This window comes from Centropristis striata, chromosome 20 (genome assembly GCF_030273125.1).
Source record: "Centropristis striata isolate RG_2023a ecotype Rhode Island chromosome 20, C.striata_1.0, whole genome shotgun sequence".
Lineage (NCBI taxonomy): Eukaryota > Metazoa > Chordata > Actinopteri > Perciformes > Serranidae > Centropristis > Centropristis striata.
In genome coordinates, this window is record NC_081536.1 from 28503407 (window position 1) to 28519353 (window position 15947).

General features: G+C 35.2%; 1 protein-coding gene across 1 annotated transcript in view; it reads left to right on the plus strand.

Annotated features, from left to right (window-relative positions):
* atrnl1a (attractin-like 1a) overlaps nt 1–15947 on the plus strand; it is a 380138-nt gene that overhangs the window by 188421 nt on the left and 175770 nt on the right. Inside the window, exons 23-24 of the mRNA XM_059359919.1 lie at nt 9460–9554; nt 13395–13473. Coding sequence (XP_059215902.1) covers nt 9460–9554; nt 13395–13473 — 174 coding nt within the window. The remainder of the gene's footprint in view (nt 1–9459; nt 9555–13394; nt 13474–15947) is intronic.

Below are 15947 nucleotides of genomic sequence, written 5' to 3' on the forward strand. Positions count from 1 at the left end.
AGGAAAATGAAATGGCTACAGAATAATTAATTACAGTGTAGTTATGTTTAGCTTTGCTCTTAAAGTGCTAAAAGTACATCAAAGTGAAAAAAAATATAAGCTGGATGAGTTGGGGCCGATTCAGAATTCAGAGTGGTGTCATGGCAGTGATCAGTGATCAACAAGGCTCCTGGCCCGGGGCCCTTCATTAGACCAGGATTTGGCCTCAGTCCAGGATGCCTCAATTTTTGCTGACAGGCACTCTGTCTGGACGCCTATCCAACGTGGATTAATTGGCTCTATCGTGCCAAAACCTTTTTTTTTTTTTTTTCTAATCCAAATCCATTTGCCCCTTGACAGACCATTAAATATTCTGGCAGATTTTTAGACTTAGTTTCAGTAAGTTTCAGTCAGAGTTTGATGCATTTTGATGCAAGTGTGTGATGTTTTTAGAAGACACACACCTGATAAAGAAGAAAGAAAGAAGAAATGCAGTAAAAGTGTAAGTGTACACTGTGAAATTACTCCACTACAAGTAAAAGTCCTACATTCAAAACTTAGTGAAGTAAAAGTACAAAAGTATCAGCATCAAAATGTACTTAAAGTTTCAAAAGTAAAAGTATTATGCAGAATGGCCCCACTCAAATTGTTTTATATATTCTTAACATATTATTGGATTATTTGTACGGATGCATTTATGTAAGCAGTGTTTTAATTTTGTAAAGACAGGGCTTATTTATACTACTCAATATACTTTTATGAGGTTTAACTTATAAAAGAATATGTCTAAAATTATATTTTTTTATGTTAAATCTCAACATGAAAAGTAACTAAAGCTGTCAGCTAAATTTAGTGTAAAAAGTGAGTAAAAAATAGAATATTCATCTAAAATTTACAAGTAATGTACTGAAGAAGTGTTAGCATTGGCTGAGTCTCAATTCCAGAATATATATATAAAAATTAAGCCACTTAAGCAACATTATTATATTTTTGTAAACGTTTCTCATTGTTTCAGCGATTATAAAGTATGTACATATACGACTTTAAAGGGCAGTGGACATGTCACAAAAAGCTCAAAATGTTATATCCAAGACTTTGATTCTTCTCTCATCTGTGACTTGTCACTGGAGGTGTTGCATCTCTTTTTGCACCCTTTAGCTTCCATTTTGTGTTGCTTTGTGGATCTAATACATCAATTTATTAGTGAAAGTTAACAGGAATCATAAAATGATAAAGAAGAAAGAAAGAAGAAATGCTGTATTCAGATCCCTTACTGCAGTTAAAGTACTTTTACTACACTGTTAAATTACTCCACTACAGTAAAAGTCCTACTTTCAAAACTTACTGAAGTAAAAGTGTTGCAAAAAGCTCAAAATGTTATATCCAAGACTAAAATTCTTCTCTCATCTGTGACTTTTTTTGCACCCTTTAGCTTCCATTTTGTGTTGCTTTATGGATCTAATACATCAGTTTATTAGTGAAAGTTAACAGGAATCATGTATCATGTATGTGTATATATATATATATATATATTTATTCTGGAATTGAGTCTCAGCCAATGTTAACACTTCTTCAGTACATTATGTGTAGATTTTAGATCAATATTGTACTTTTTACTCCACTAAATTTAGCTGACAGCTTTACTTACTTTCCAGGTCGAGATTAACACATTTTCTGACTTTTACTGCAGTAACTTTCACTAATAAATTGATGTATTAGATCCACAAAGCAACACAAAATGGAAGCTAAAGGGTGCAAAAATACCTGCCCTCAGGCATACATTACCTCCTGGTTACCTTGACCTCCATTCAGGCCTGCTGGTGGATCCGTGTTGTCCTTGTGTTTCCTCCCCTGGTTCTAACCTGTTTTGTGAGCGAGGTGATGCTGCAATGTCTGGCCTTCGGTGTTGCAAATGGGAAATAATGAGTTGTTAACAAGCATTAAATGAAAGCTCGGCGAGAGAATCTGACAAACTGACATTGTCGGTGAGTTCACGCTTTTTTAGGATTTCTATTCGAAGCAGACTGCTGGAATATCAGATTACGTTCCGGGTGAGGGCTTTCTCTTCTGCCTCCTCATTCCCCATCATCAGTGTTTTGTTTCATATAGGCTGAATCAGCTTACATATTATGGTAATAAGATCACCCATCTGTGAACCTGAGAAATTGGCATGGACTATTTCTATTTCAGCTCTTCTGGGGATCGTTAATACCTTTAGTGATACCTTGATACGATTCATCCAGAGTGAGAATTCTCACATGTGCCCGTGTAATTGAGTTTGCCTAAGTGAAACTGCTGTCAGATTTCTCAGATGGGATTTGTAATTAGCGGAGATGAACTTTTAAACCTGGCTGATGCTCCTGTTCCTAACAGCCTTGAAATCAAACATGTTGCAAACAGACACAGACTTACAGGGCTTTGGTGCTCTTCTGTCAGTTTGTTTACCTTCACACACACACACACACACACACACACACACACACACACACACACACACCTGTAAACACTCTCACACACACGTGCACAAGCACGTAGATGTGTGCAACCATCCAAACATGCATGCACATCACATACTGAGAGTAGGGTTGTCACCATACTAACATTTTCAACTCGATACCGATACTCAGGAAAATATTCGATACTCGATACCATTTTTGATACCACTAGGATACAAACAAAGACCCCAAAATTTAACTGAAATATTTTTATTAACAAGAAAAATGCAACATGTAAAAATGAACAGAACCACAGGTTAAATATTTATAATAAGAAACAGTTGTGCAAAAAGAAACTGCAACTATGATAACAAGCTTCAGGTCTGAGGTAGAGAAAAAAATTGTTCTTCTTTCGCCGAAATAACGCTGTTGGACACAAGCGGCCATGTTTTAACCCTGTAAAACCCAAATATAGTTATCACGTTTTTTTATAACAATTTTGACTTCTTCTCGTGACTTCAACTTTTTTCTTTTCATTTTGAATACTTTTTCATGACCTCAACTTATTTTCTCATATTGGCCTTTTTTGCGTGATTTCAACATTTTTGGGTCATTTTGACTCTTTTCATGTGACTTCAACTTTTTTCTTTTCATTTTGGCAGTTTCTTGTGATTTCAACTATTTCTAAGCAGGAAACATGCAATTGGACTCATATTCAATCACTGTATTGATTTATTGATTCATCATCATTAGTATCAATGATTGGGTTAAATTGTTCTTCTCTCGCCGAAATAACACTGTTTTGGACACAAAAAATAAATAAATACAATAAATAAAAACAATTAGAACAATATTTTGAGGTTGTATGCTGTGCACAATATTAGGCAAGCTTGATAAAAAAAATAACAATAACTTAAGTGTTCCTTCCTTGGCTATGCTTTACACACATAACAATAAACTAAATGACACTAGCCAAACCAGTTAACATGAACATCACACTGTTGAAACGCTGTATTCTCAGCAGCTGCACCTGTTACAAAAAAAAAGTCTGAAACTGAAAAGTGCACAGAATTATTCAATCACACAGTGTTCAGAAAGTGCATCGAATACTCGATTACCATAATATTCTATAGCCTCAGCCCTAATCAAGATATTCCTCCTCTTCTTCTCACACACTTCAGACACAAAAAGGCACAACATTACTAAAAAAAGACAAAATGACAGAAAAAAACCTAAATGACTTTAAAAAGACACAAAATTATTTAAAAAAGACACAAAATTATTTAAAAAAGACACAAAATTATTTTAAAAATACACAAAATTATTAAAAAAAGACACAAAATTACCAAAAAGACACTAAATTACTAAAAAAAGACACAAAATTATTTGAAAAAAGACACAAAATTATTTAAAAAAGACACTAAATTACTAAAAAAAGACAAAAATACCATAAAAGACACAAAATTACTAAAAAAAGACACACAATTATTTGAAAAAAGACACAAAATTATTTAAAAAGAGATACAAAATGACTCAAAAAGACCAAAAAATTGTATTGTCCTCTATTCTGCACTCTAGATCGTATCGATACTTTTGAAAATGAGTATTGTATCCGGATACAACGTTTTAGTATCGATACTTTTTTGAGTATCGATACTTTTGACAACCCTAACTGAGAGGTAAACACATACACACACACACAGTCACTATCCCTCATACAGAGTATAAAAAACTCAAATAGTCTGAAGTTGTTCTGACGACCCTTATGGGATAAACAACTGAGCAGCAGCAGTGCACGTCTGCCTGGGAGGGAGGGAGGAAGAGAGATGTTAGGGAAAAATATTGTCTTTGATCTGATGATATCTGCTGTTCGGGCTAACTTGCCATGAAGGCTGAACAAAACAAGGGTGTTTGTCAAACATAATTTGCTTTCGTCTTGGTGACGCCCCGGGATTGTAGAGCTGAAAGGAAGGTGATAACTAAACATTTCTGTCTCCACAGCGTGTGACACAAAGTTTCTCTGCTCTGCGAGTTAAAAAGCTCTCAAAGTGTCTCAGCTGACTGCTGCCACTCAGCGTCAGACAGCAGCAGATTACCTGTAACAGCACTGGATGTTCTTTTTCAGCAACATTCATACAGTTTCTGACATGACGGACTGTCTGCCCAGCTCAACCACAGCCTGCAGCTGCTGACTGCTCAACAGCTCCTCTGGGAACGGTTTTGCCACCAACACTGCCCTGCTAAACACATTTGAGTCAATTCACAAAAGCATTTTACAGCTTTCGCAGCTAAACCTGCAAACAGAAACTGTGTAATTCTCAAAGCACCTGCAAAGGCTGAACTGTAACTGCACTGCAGAACAAATATAATCTTGTTTTATCTGTGCAATTTGCATGTATGTACATTAGGTAATATGTAAACATTTGGTACAAAGTTGACTCCTTTCTATGCAAATGAGCCTTTTGAACCGACTCATGCTCCCTGACACATTATTAGTTACCAATCAAATGTTTTTTTAGTCTATTTCTTTTAACCCTTTGATGCACAACATGGGTCAAAAATGACCCGCATTAATTTCCCATGTTTATTTATTGCTTGCTGTGTGTTTCTGTGCTCTATCTTTTGATATCAACATATTTTATGATTGAACATTCTAAATATTCTTTAAATATCTTGTTTTTGACAACAACAGATCATTATTTTCATTTTGCTTCTCATAATTTATGAAGAAAAAAAGTTTTTGTATCATTACATAGCTAACTACTTGGCTAAGCAGCTTCCTAAGCTGTAGCTAACTACTTAACCAAGAAGTTAGCTAAGTAGTTAGCTTAGCAAGCTACTTAGCTAAATACTTAGCAAAGAAGTTAGCTTAACAAGCTACTTAGCTAAAAAATGGATATGGCTCATTTTTCAACCATGTTGTGCATTAGAAAAGTAGTGACAGAAAAGGGATTTTATTCAAAAATGAATAAAGGAAAACATAAAAATTAGGATGTATAATGATCAAAACTTCTCAGCTTTCAGAAAACATTGGAATTTTCCCGATAGCGTAAACCGTTTAGTTATTATGGTAAAAGTGTTGCCAGCGCAACACTGTAAACTTTGGATGTTGTGCTTCACTGTGTGCAAGTGAAATTCTTCAATTCAACCATGAGATTACAAATCACAGTTTTTTTGCAGCAGCGCTGAAATTCCAGCAGCTGCAGAATACATGTAGAGGAAACACTGCATAATCCTTTTTGGTTGATATGAAATGTATTTATTTAGCTCCAAATAAATAGCTGCTGGTTAGTGAACATGCAGAACTGTAAGAGTTAATAACCTTATTGGGGCTGAGATGGATAAACCAAAGGAAATAAAGGCAAAATTCACATAGCCCATTACAAAAAAACTAAAACTAATAAAAACTAAACTAAAACTAGCAAACTCACTCCAAAAACTAATTAAAACTAACTGAATCTGAAAACAAAAATTCATAACGAAATTCAAACTAAAACTAATGAAAAATCCAAAACTGTTATAACCTTGCAGTGGACCAAATTAATTTTCATATAATTGAAATGGTTAATGAGAACAGTCTGGTGCATACCACATATTTTTTTAATATTTAAAATATAATTTTTTTTATTTTTTTTTAATTGGAGTTAGTTGATGCTTTGACTTATTTTGTGGTAGAAATGTTTTGGTGTCTCGCTGCCTGTCTTGGCTCTCTCTCGATCTCTCACTCTCTCTCTTTCACACACACACACACACACACACACACACACACACACACACACACACCTGGATTACCCTGAAGCTTTAGCACTCAGCAGTCACACTGATTTAGTTAAAAAATATCCTCTCAGCCTGTTATCCTCTCATGGCCACATTGCTGCCTCCTCTCCTTATTCCCTCTCCTCTCTCTCCTCCTCGTTGGTGTTCCCCTCCTCCCCTCTTCTCCTCCCCCGTCAGCCAGGCAGACAAGGTGACCCAGCGTGGCTCCTGCTGTCTGTCCAGATGTTGAATCACTGTGATTCCCCTCTCTATACATTCACATTGTCTCCTTCCAGACACTCAATAGGAGCCACTTTCAGAAATGATTAAAGCTCTGATGGAACATGATTATTTAGACTCTCACTCATGTTCTATTGATTGGACAGTTTGCTTGTCTAAGAAAATGGCATCCCCATTGTGACACTGGTATTCATATTTATAAAACATTTCTGTGTGTATGACTGTACACACACACACACACACACACACACACACACACTTGTTTATTTTGTCACTGCTTGAGATCTCTGAACAAAACTCCACTACTGTTTTCTTCTCTATTCATCTAATTGAATGTCGACCCACAGTCCTCCATGTTGTCACTTTATTACAGTTTTTCTCAATTGCTAAAACACTAAAACCCATTTGCTAAACAAAGTTGGCAGTTGCCTGAACTCATTTAGCTAATTGTGCAGTCTGTTGTCAATACCTAAACCATTTCACATGGTAAAACACAATTTTCAGATCTCACTTAGACTTTTCAGCAGAACTCTAAACACATTCGGCACTCTAATGCACATGTCATCCATGGAGGTATACACAAGTGGCAACAATCAAATACAAATAGAGATCACATGTCATTGATTAAACACAACCACTCAAAATTGATTTCACTTGTTTCAAATCATGTAACACAACCAATATAAGCCAGTTCAGAGAGCAAACAGGTTGTTGAAGGTGGGACCGAGAAAGTCTAACAATGGATGGAAGAGACAATGTGACCAACCTGGTCTCACAGAAATCCGTGAAATAGCCACGGAATCACTCAAATTTCCGTGAAACTGACACAGATTTCGCTTCAATGCAAGTAAATGACAGTCCGTGGCTATTCCACGGATTTTGAGTTAAGCGAATCCGTGGCTACTTCACGGATTCCTGTGAGACCAGGGTCATGTGACAATTGTAGGCTTTATACTGTACAATACAGTTTTTGTCAATTGCTAAAACACATTTTTCGACTCCTCGTGTCCTTTTCTCAGAATTCTAAACACAAAACTCTTTTCTCACATTACATTCACAAAACCTCTGATTCTTTTAGCAAAACCATCCCATCGCCTCAAAATCGTTTTACCTCTTCTCAAAACCAAACAATGTTGTCACACATTACACCAGAGAATGAGAAATGTTTATTGGTCACATTAAAGTATAGCACATGCATTTTGAATCTCAAAAATAAAAAAAATAAAAAAGTAAAAAAAGATTGCACAACTCAGTGGATTCAGCATTTACTCTGCATTGAAACATAGCTACTGTGAAAAAAATCATCCTGAAACTGACAAATACATACAAATATAAATGAAAGTGTACAGCCTACAATGTACTGTAAAAGGTTAAAAATAAAAATAAAAACCCTCAAACCACTTTACACAGTTGATCAGATAGGACCGACCTGCTGCACTCTGAACTGGTTTATATTGGTTGTCATGTTGTTTTGACATGAAGAGAAAGAAGTGTGATCAATTTTGAATCGTTGTGTTTAATTGATGACACTTGTCTTTCATTTGTGTTCATGTTTTGTCACTTGTTGTTACCATTATGTATCACAAGTGCATCACAGTGACAACTGTGTCTTATTGCAGGAGAAGTGTGTTTAGAGTTTTGCAAAAGGAATGACTGAGATCTGCAAATAATGTTTTACTAGATGAAGATGCACTGCAAAAAAAAGAAAAGTTGGGTGAACTCAAAATTTCAAGGCAACAAACTTCGATAAAATTTCAAGTTGGACAATTAAACTAAATATTTTAAGATTTGTTTTTGAGTTTGCTCAACTCTGAATTCAGATTTTTGTCAACTCAACACGATTGTAACGCCGCTATGAAATGTCAGCTAATATTGCGACCACAATTTTGAGTTAGCATTGATACGCTAATGGCTACTCTTGTAGCTGTAACAAGCAGTGCCGCTAGCGTCAGTTAGCCGCTAGCTTTCGCTAATGACCAAATTTCACTGCTTTCCAGCATTTCACAACAAAGAAATAAGAGTTAGCAGAACTATTGTCCCTTGTTGTGAACCCCAACGTTAAGATATAAGTAACAACAACTCACAAACTTGTTTTTGAGCAGACAACTGGCTTCCTTTGTTGTGCTAACTTACATTATTGCCCTAAATGTCAATAATTTATATTTCCAAGTTTTACCACCTTAAATCACTGTTTTAGGCCAAAAAATACAAGTTGGCTTTTTTGCAGTGTAGTTTATGGTTTTGTCGAAAGGATGTTCGATTCGGGGAATGAGTTTAGACACCTGAGCTATTGATTTGCACAACAGGAATAAGTGTTTTAGCAATTGAGAAAAACTGTAAACAAATTGTCTGGCCCTGAACATTGTGCATTCCATTTGTTTCCAGCACTGACTGCTCAATAGATTCTGACTGGTTGCAGGTTCACATCAACAAAGAACAAGAATTACTGTATCACAGAGACAAAGGAAAAGTTAGTGAGATGCAGGGTACAGAACTGTAAAAATACAGGTAAAAGAAGGAGGAAGAACAGAAAAAATGACTATGATAGAACATGTTTTCATTCATCAAAAGACAATGATGGAAAAATATGAACTTTTTTCTGAGATTAAAAATGTACTTGTCCCTGAGAACTATATGTTGTGAAACATGTTTTCTATTTTTTGGAGTATTTGCTTTGTTTATGATTTGACAGCAGTGATTCATTATAAGCACAGGTAAAACTCTGTCGAGGTGAAAGTTTCATTTTGCACCAGAAGTCAGAGGTTTTGCAAACAGTGCTTGAAGCTGAGGTTTTGTGTTTAATGATTTCAGAAAACGGAGCAAGGTTTCAGAAATTGTGTTTTAGCAATTGAGAAAAACTGTAAATCTGTCCGTGCTTTATTGGGAACTGGTCATCTGATGAAATACACCAAATATTAAAACAAAACTCCAGACAAAACACAGAAGACAAAGAAGATCTGACTGACAGAAACGTTCCACCGCTAACAGAAGGAATAAGTCCTTTTTTCATCTCCCTCTTTCTGTTTTTGTCTTTCCCACCTTTACTTAGACAACCTGCTGATCGATTACCAGTTCACCTTCAGTTTGCTTCAGGAAGACGACCGCCACTACACCAGCATCAACTTCATGGCCACACCTGAACAGGTAACACATAACACACAGAACACTGGGGGAGATGAGTTCACCTTGCTCCTTCTTGCATTTAATTTAAGGTGGAAACAGGACGTTTTCCCAAAATAAATGTGACTAATGTCTTTTTATACTCTTGATATTAATCTGCAAATTATTTTCTTGATTAATTGTTTGGTCTTTAAAATGTCAGAATGTTGAAAAATGTGAATCTCAATTCCTGTAAGTCTTGTTTTGTCATTCTAAAACCAAAATATATAAATATAGTTTTATGTGATATAACACCAGTGATGGAGGGTAACTAAGTACATTTACTCGATTACTGTACTCAATTATGAGGTAAATGAACTTTACTCCTTAGTTAGTTACTTACTTAGTTACTTTTCAGGTTGAGATTTAACATAAAAACATGATCATTTTTAAGTTATTAGAGGCTTTTTTAAATTAAACCTCATAACAGTATATTAAGTAATTAAAATGAGCTCTATATTTACAAAATTAAAATGCTGCTTGTAAAATGCATCAAAAAGAATTACCCAGTAATAAGAACATATAAAACAATCTAAGTGGGTCCATTCTGCATAACAAATACTTTTACTTTTGATACTTTAAGTACATTTTGATGCTGATACTTTTGTACTTTTACTTTAGTAGGTTTTGAAGGCATGACTTCTTCCAGTTATTACAGTTTTTTACAACCGCTACGACCCGTTTGTCAGAACCTTAAAAACTTTTTCAAAACTGTTAACACACATCACACCTGAAACACACAATTCCCCAAAAAGTTCATTTCATGCTCAAAATCACACAGTGTAATTAAACACAGACACACACTTTTAAAATACAATAATACACTAAGACAGTTGACCAGATCTACCAAAGCACTGACACACGTTGTCTTCAACAGAAACATTTACAGTTTTTCACAACCGCTATGACCCGTTGTTCAATACTTTTACCGCTTTTTCAAAACTCTTCACACAGTTACCACAACATCAGCCTGTGTGGCCGATACAATTAACACAATTCTTCTTCTTTTGACACAAAATACACACATTTTACACATTTAAAATTAGTTTTAACTCCTTTTACACACAAGCTCAATCAAGACCAAAACAGTAGATGTTAACTGGTGAATTTTCAGTTGCTTTCACACAGTTTGTCAAAACAGAAAACCTCATGTTCAAAACTAATGAATTGAAGATTACATTGATCACAGCTTCTGCTCCTTTTTCTTTTTGTCTATTTGGCAATACAGTAATGAATGACAGCTGATTTTTTTTTACCTCTTTACTCTACTGTAAGTCATTTTAATTTGCAATACAGTAAAGTGTTTACTGCAAATCCTGTCATTCACTATCTTCTTCTTTCATAAACATTCTGCAAAGCTGCTCTGACACGGCTCGTTCACTTTCTGTACTGAGTGTTGTACAAAAAAGGACCAAAATTCATGGCCAACAAATGAAAAATGAAGAACATCATCACAAACATTGTCTCTATGGAGGCTATTTTGTCCATTTTTGAATCATTTTCATGTCTTTTCATGTCTTTGTAAGTCATTTTGTGTCTTTTTTAGTCATTCAGTCCAACATAAAATGTGATTTTGAATCTTTTTTTACTTTCAAAACACTATCATGCTCAATAAAGAATTTTACAGTAAATGTTGCAAATGTGAACAAAGGTCGCAAATACAACATATACGTAAGAGGGTTCCATCCAGTTCTATCATTTTATACTAAATATATTTGAGCTTGTCTCCAGATTTACTTGGTATATCACCATCAAACTGAAACTGGCCTCATGGAGTTTACAGCCAGAACTTTAGAGGTAAATTTACAGTAGGGCTCCACGCTGCTTTGTTTTCTAGTCTGGATGATGAAGAAGTCATGATTTGGAGCTTTTGGAGACTCCAGAGGGTTAATTTACATGTATGATCAATACAATAATCTGTTGATTGTAAAAGAAAAAGGAAAAAAGTAGATAAGAAACATGCAAAGTGATTCGGTTTGTGTTCTTCCATCAGTTGTCAGTGTTTTTTATGACACGGTGCTGTGACTGACTAAATGTTTCTGTTGGAAGACAACGTGTGTCAGTGTTTTGGTAGATTTGGTGAACTGTGTTAGTGTATTACTGTATTTTGGAAGTGTGTGTCTGTGTTTAGTTACACTGGGTGATTTTGACCATGAAATTAACTGTTTGGGGGATTGAGTGTATCAAGTGTGATGTGCGTTAACAGTTTTGAAAAAGTTTTTAAGGTTCTGACAAACGGGTCATAGCGGTTGTGAAAAACTGTAGTCAGTCACAGCACCGTGTCATAAAAAACACTGACAACTGATGGAAGAACACAAACTCAATCACTTTTTCCCCTTTTTCTTTAACAATCAACAGATTATTGTATTGATCACACATGTAAATTAATGTTTGTGATGATGTTCTTCATTTTTCATTTGTTGGGCATGGATTTTATTCCTTTTTTTTGTACAACACTCTTTTTGTACAAAAAGTGAACGAGCCATGTCAGAGCAGCTTTGCAGAATGTTTATGAAAGAAGAAGACAGTGAATGACAGGATTTGCAGTAAACACTTTACTGTATTGCAAATGAAAATGACTTACAGTAGAGTAAAGAGAGGAAAAAAATCAGCATTTAGCTGTCATTCATTACTGTATTGTCAAATACACAAAAAGAAAAAGGAGCAGAAGCTGTGATCAATGTAATCTTCAATCCATTAGTTTTGAACATGAGGTTTTCTGTTTTGACAAACTGTGTGAGAGCAATTGAAAATTCACCAGTTAACATCTACTGTTTTGGTCTTGATTGAGCTTGTGTGTAAAAGGAGTTAAAACTAATTTTAAACATGTAAAATGTGTGAATTGAAAAGAAGAATTGTGTTAATTGTATCAGCCACACAGGCTGATGTTGTGGTAACTGTGTGAAGAGTTTTGAAAAAGCGGTAAAAGTATTGAACAACGGGTCATATCGGTTGTAAAAAAACTGTAGTACTTTTACTGAAATAAGTGCTCTAAATACTTCTTCCACCACCACTGTGAACCAGAGAAAAGCAGAACATCTACATATTTTAGAGGCTAAATGTGTAGTTTCTGCACTTTTTGCATGAATTATTACTTCAAAGAGGGTTTTTTGGACAATCGATTGATTAACTAGTTGACACATTGTTACAGCTTTCATCTTGAAATCAAACGACTGATTTGCTAGGCTGGTTTCCTTTTTTATTATTTTATTAGACTTATTCTAAAGACAGATGGACAGAGACATGGTGATGACATGGGACAAAGGCCCGTGGCAGAAATTAAACAGGAAAAGTTGTGGTTATCTGTAGTTATCACAAGAATGTTTTAAACTTGTTCTTTAAAAGAAGTTGTTGAACATTTTTTCTCCAAATGTATAAATCTGCTGTCAACAGCCAAAGATTGAGATTCTTGAGTTCCTCTGACCTGTTTTTCCTCCTCAGCGCCTGAAGCTTCCTTCACATACAACTCAAAGTTGAATTTCAAGTCAGCATTGCAGACAAAATCAATGGAACGACAAAAAAAAAAAACTGGCCGCAAGATTGAAATAAGCCCCAAGGTGACACAAGTTGAGCGGGAGATGGATAGTCTCACGTTAAAAATAGTTTAGCAAAGAATTCTCCTGTTGGGCTTCAGGAATGTACACAAGAAAGTGCAAAAGGTCGAGGGGCCGACAGGAATATAAGTAAAACAAACTGTACATACTCTGAGGCAGCTGTCATTCACAGCAGCCGATAAATAAACCAATGCTTTGCTTTGTGTCTGGATGTATCTTAATAAGTGCAACTGTAACACAACTTCATGTTTTTTTTTGTCTTTTTCTTCAGGCCAACAAGAACCTCGACATGTCCATCAATGCCTCCAACAACTTCAACCTCAACATCACCTGGTCTTTAAGCTCAACAGGTAGTTATACTTATATAGAAATACCTTTTCTTTCATTTTCAAGCATCTTGAAGAGCCAGAGATTATTATACACTGCAATAAAGGTGTGTCTTAAAACAAGATAAAAACACTACATCTGAGGGAAATGATCTTGCTGAATGGACAAGATTTCTTAAATTAAGGTTCTTAAATCTAGAAATAAGCATGTTGAACACTTTTATTTGCACTGCAAATGATTTGTTTCTTACCCAGATTTTAAAAAACTTAAGCTTTAGAAGTGTAAAAGAATATAGATTATCTAACACTTCTAAATCTATTTTTTTTTTTTTTTTTTTTGGTAAGAACCAAATAATTTGCAGTGTATTATTTTTAGTGATAAGACTGTGACACAGACCTTTGCATACAAACTATTTTTTTTTAAATATTTTTTTTAGGATTAAACACAGTTTATTCCTTATTTTTGGTTTACAAACAAAAAGGCATTCATTGATTTATTGTTTTTGGAGATTCACAGTGACAATGATTGAGGCAAAAACTCTTTTCCTGCTTCATAAAGTGATTACTGTAGCCTGTGCTCATGATCTTGCTCAAAACAGTAGCAATGAAACAATATTCACATCAGGAACCATAACGAAACATTCAAAAAAATAACATTGACACTGTAACCAGTCTGAATGTAATCACAACCTCAGTAGAAAAACTGAAAAGCGATAACAGCTGAAGATTACGAACCCATGTTGTTTTGGCCGTGTAAAAAAAAAAAAAAAGGAGCAAACATAATTCTTTTTGAGCCATTAAAACAAGAAGCTCAAAAAGAAAGAAAATAACATCACCACCTCCACTTTGATGCATGTCATAAATGCTCAAACAATTAATAATTGTCTTTAAGACTGTTGTGTTGTTTTGATGTTATGATAAAATGTTATGTTGTGATGTTGTATGTGATGTTGTATTTTTTTCTTAATCGTATTGTAAGTGTTTGTATATGTATTTTGTATATTGTACGTATTTTTATTTTTATTTTTATTTTTATTTTTATTTTTATTTTTATTTTTATTTTTATTTTTATTTTTTGTTTGTTTGTTTTTTGTTTAGTAATTCTCTGCTGTTTTACATCATGGCCAGGGGACTAGAGATGAAAACCAGCCTTCTGGCTAACTCTGGCTTTTTTAACCATGTATAATCATGTGTTTTATGAAATTGCACTGTCCCCTTTTAAATAATCTAATAATAATAATAATAATATTTTATTATAATTTTGATTTACAGCCAGTTGATTGTCGGAGTAGTTTCCCAGGAGTCCAGAGTGACATCTTTTAGTTGTCCAACACTTGAGAGTTTACGATCACATGAGTACAAGAAAAGCAACAGAAGCTGGCACCATATAATATTTAATATTTTTTCTTTTACCCTATATGACTTGATGGGTTGGACGTCATTGGTTTGTTTTTATCTATAAATCAATACTAGGTAAACATCCGACTTACCTCTGTACCCTTCTCTGTCTAAGCAGTAGTTATCTGAAGAGTCAACAGTAATTGTGATGTGCAATGAATTTGATCAAATGTGTCATTTCCAGCTTCAATATGCTGCAGCTATTTGCTCCTATAGCTCTCCTGTTAGCATGTTAGCTTTAGTTATAGCTCTGCTCACCTTCATCGCCAGCAGAGCTCTAGTCAGCCTGACTACCAAGAAACATCTGTGGAGGTTTCAGAGGCCTTTTAATACTTCAAGTAAAGGCAAAGCCTATAATTTGCTACACTTAAAATAATACGTCTTCCTTTATTTCAGTAAAGACATATTCCACCTTTAAGTTCTGTCAAAGCTGAGTTAACTAAGAACATATAATCTGACTAAGAACAGTTAAAAGCAATCTTCTCTTTAAAAAGCCATTAGTCTTTATAATAGGACATTTTTTTCTGACATTTCAGTTCTTTCTAATGAAACTGGAAGTGAGCTGTAATATAAAATGTCATTAGATGTGAATTTAGTGCAGTGGCTGATTGTTTAGTCCGTCTCTAAAGCCGCGTGCCTGCACAGATCTCCCACAGTCTGGATCTTTCACTGGTGGCCAAGTGTCCTTAAGTAAAACGGTCAGATCCACTTTCTGCTCGCCTCCCGGGGATTCCCCCTCCTGACAAAACACATCAGAAGCTATTTTGATTTTTTGGCATTAGGCTGTTTTATACATTTTCCCTCCTGATTTCAATTAAGATAAAAGCACTCTGCTTTCACCACTCAGTGTCTTGGGGCCCAGAGCCTCTTCAGTTTGGGACTGTGTGTGTGTGTGTGTGTGTGTGTGTGTGTGTGTGCGTGACTGTGTGTGTGTGTGTGTGTGTGTGTGTGTGTGTGTGATGCATGTGCTCGTGCATGTGCATATATGTGTGTGTGTGTGTGTGTGTGTGTGCGTGACTGTGTGTGGTGCATGTGCTCGTGCATGTGCATGTGTGTGTGTGTGTGTGTGTGTGTGTGTGTGTGTGTGCAGACTATTACAC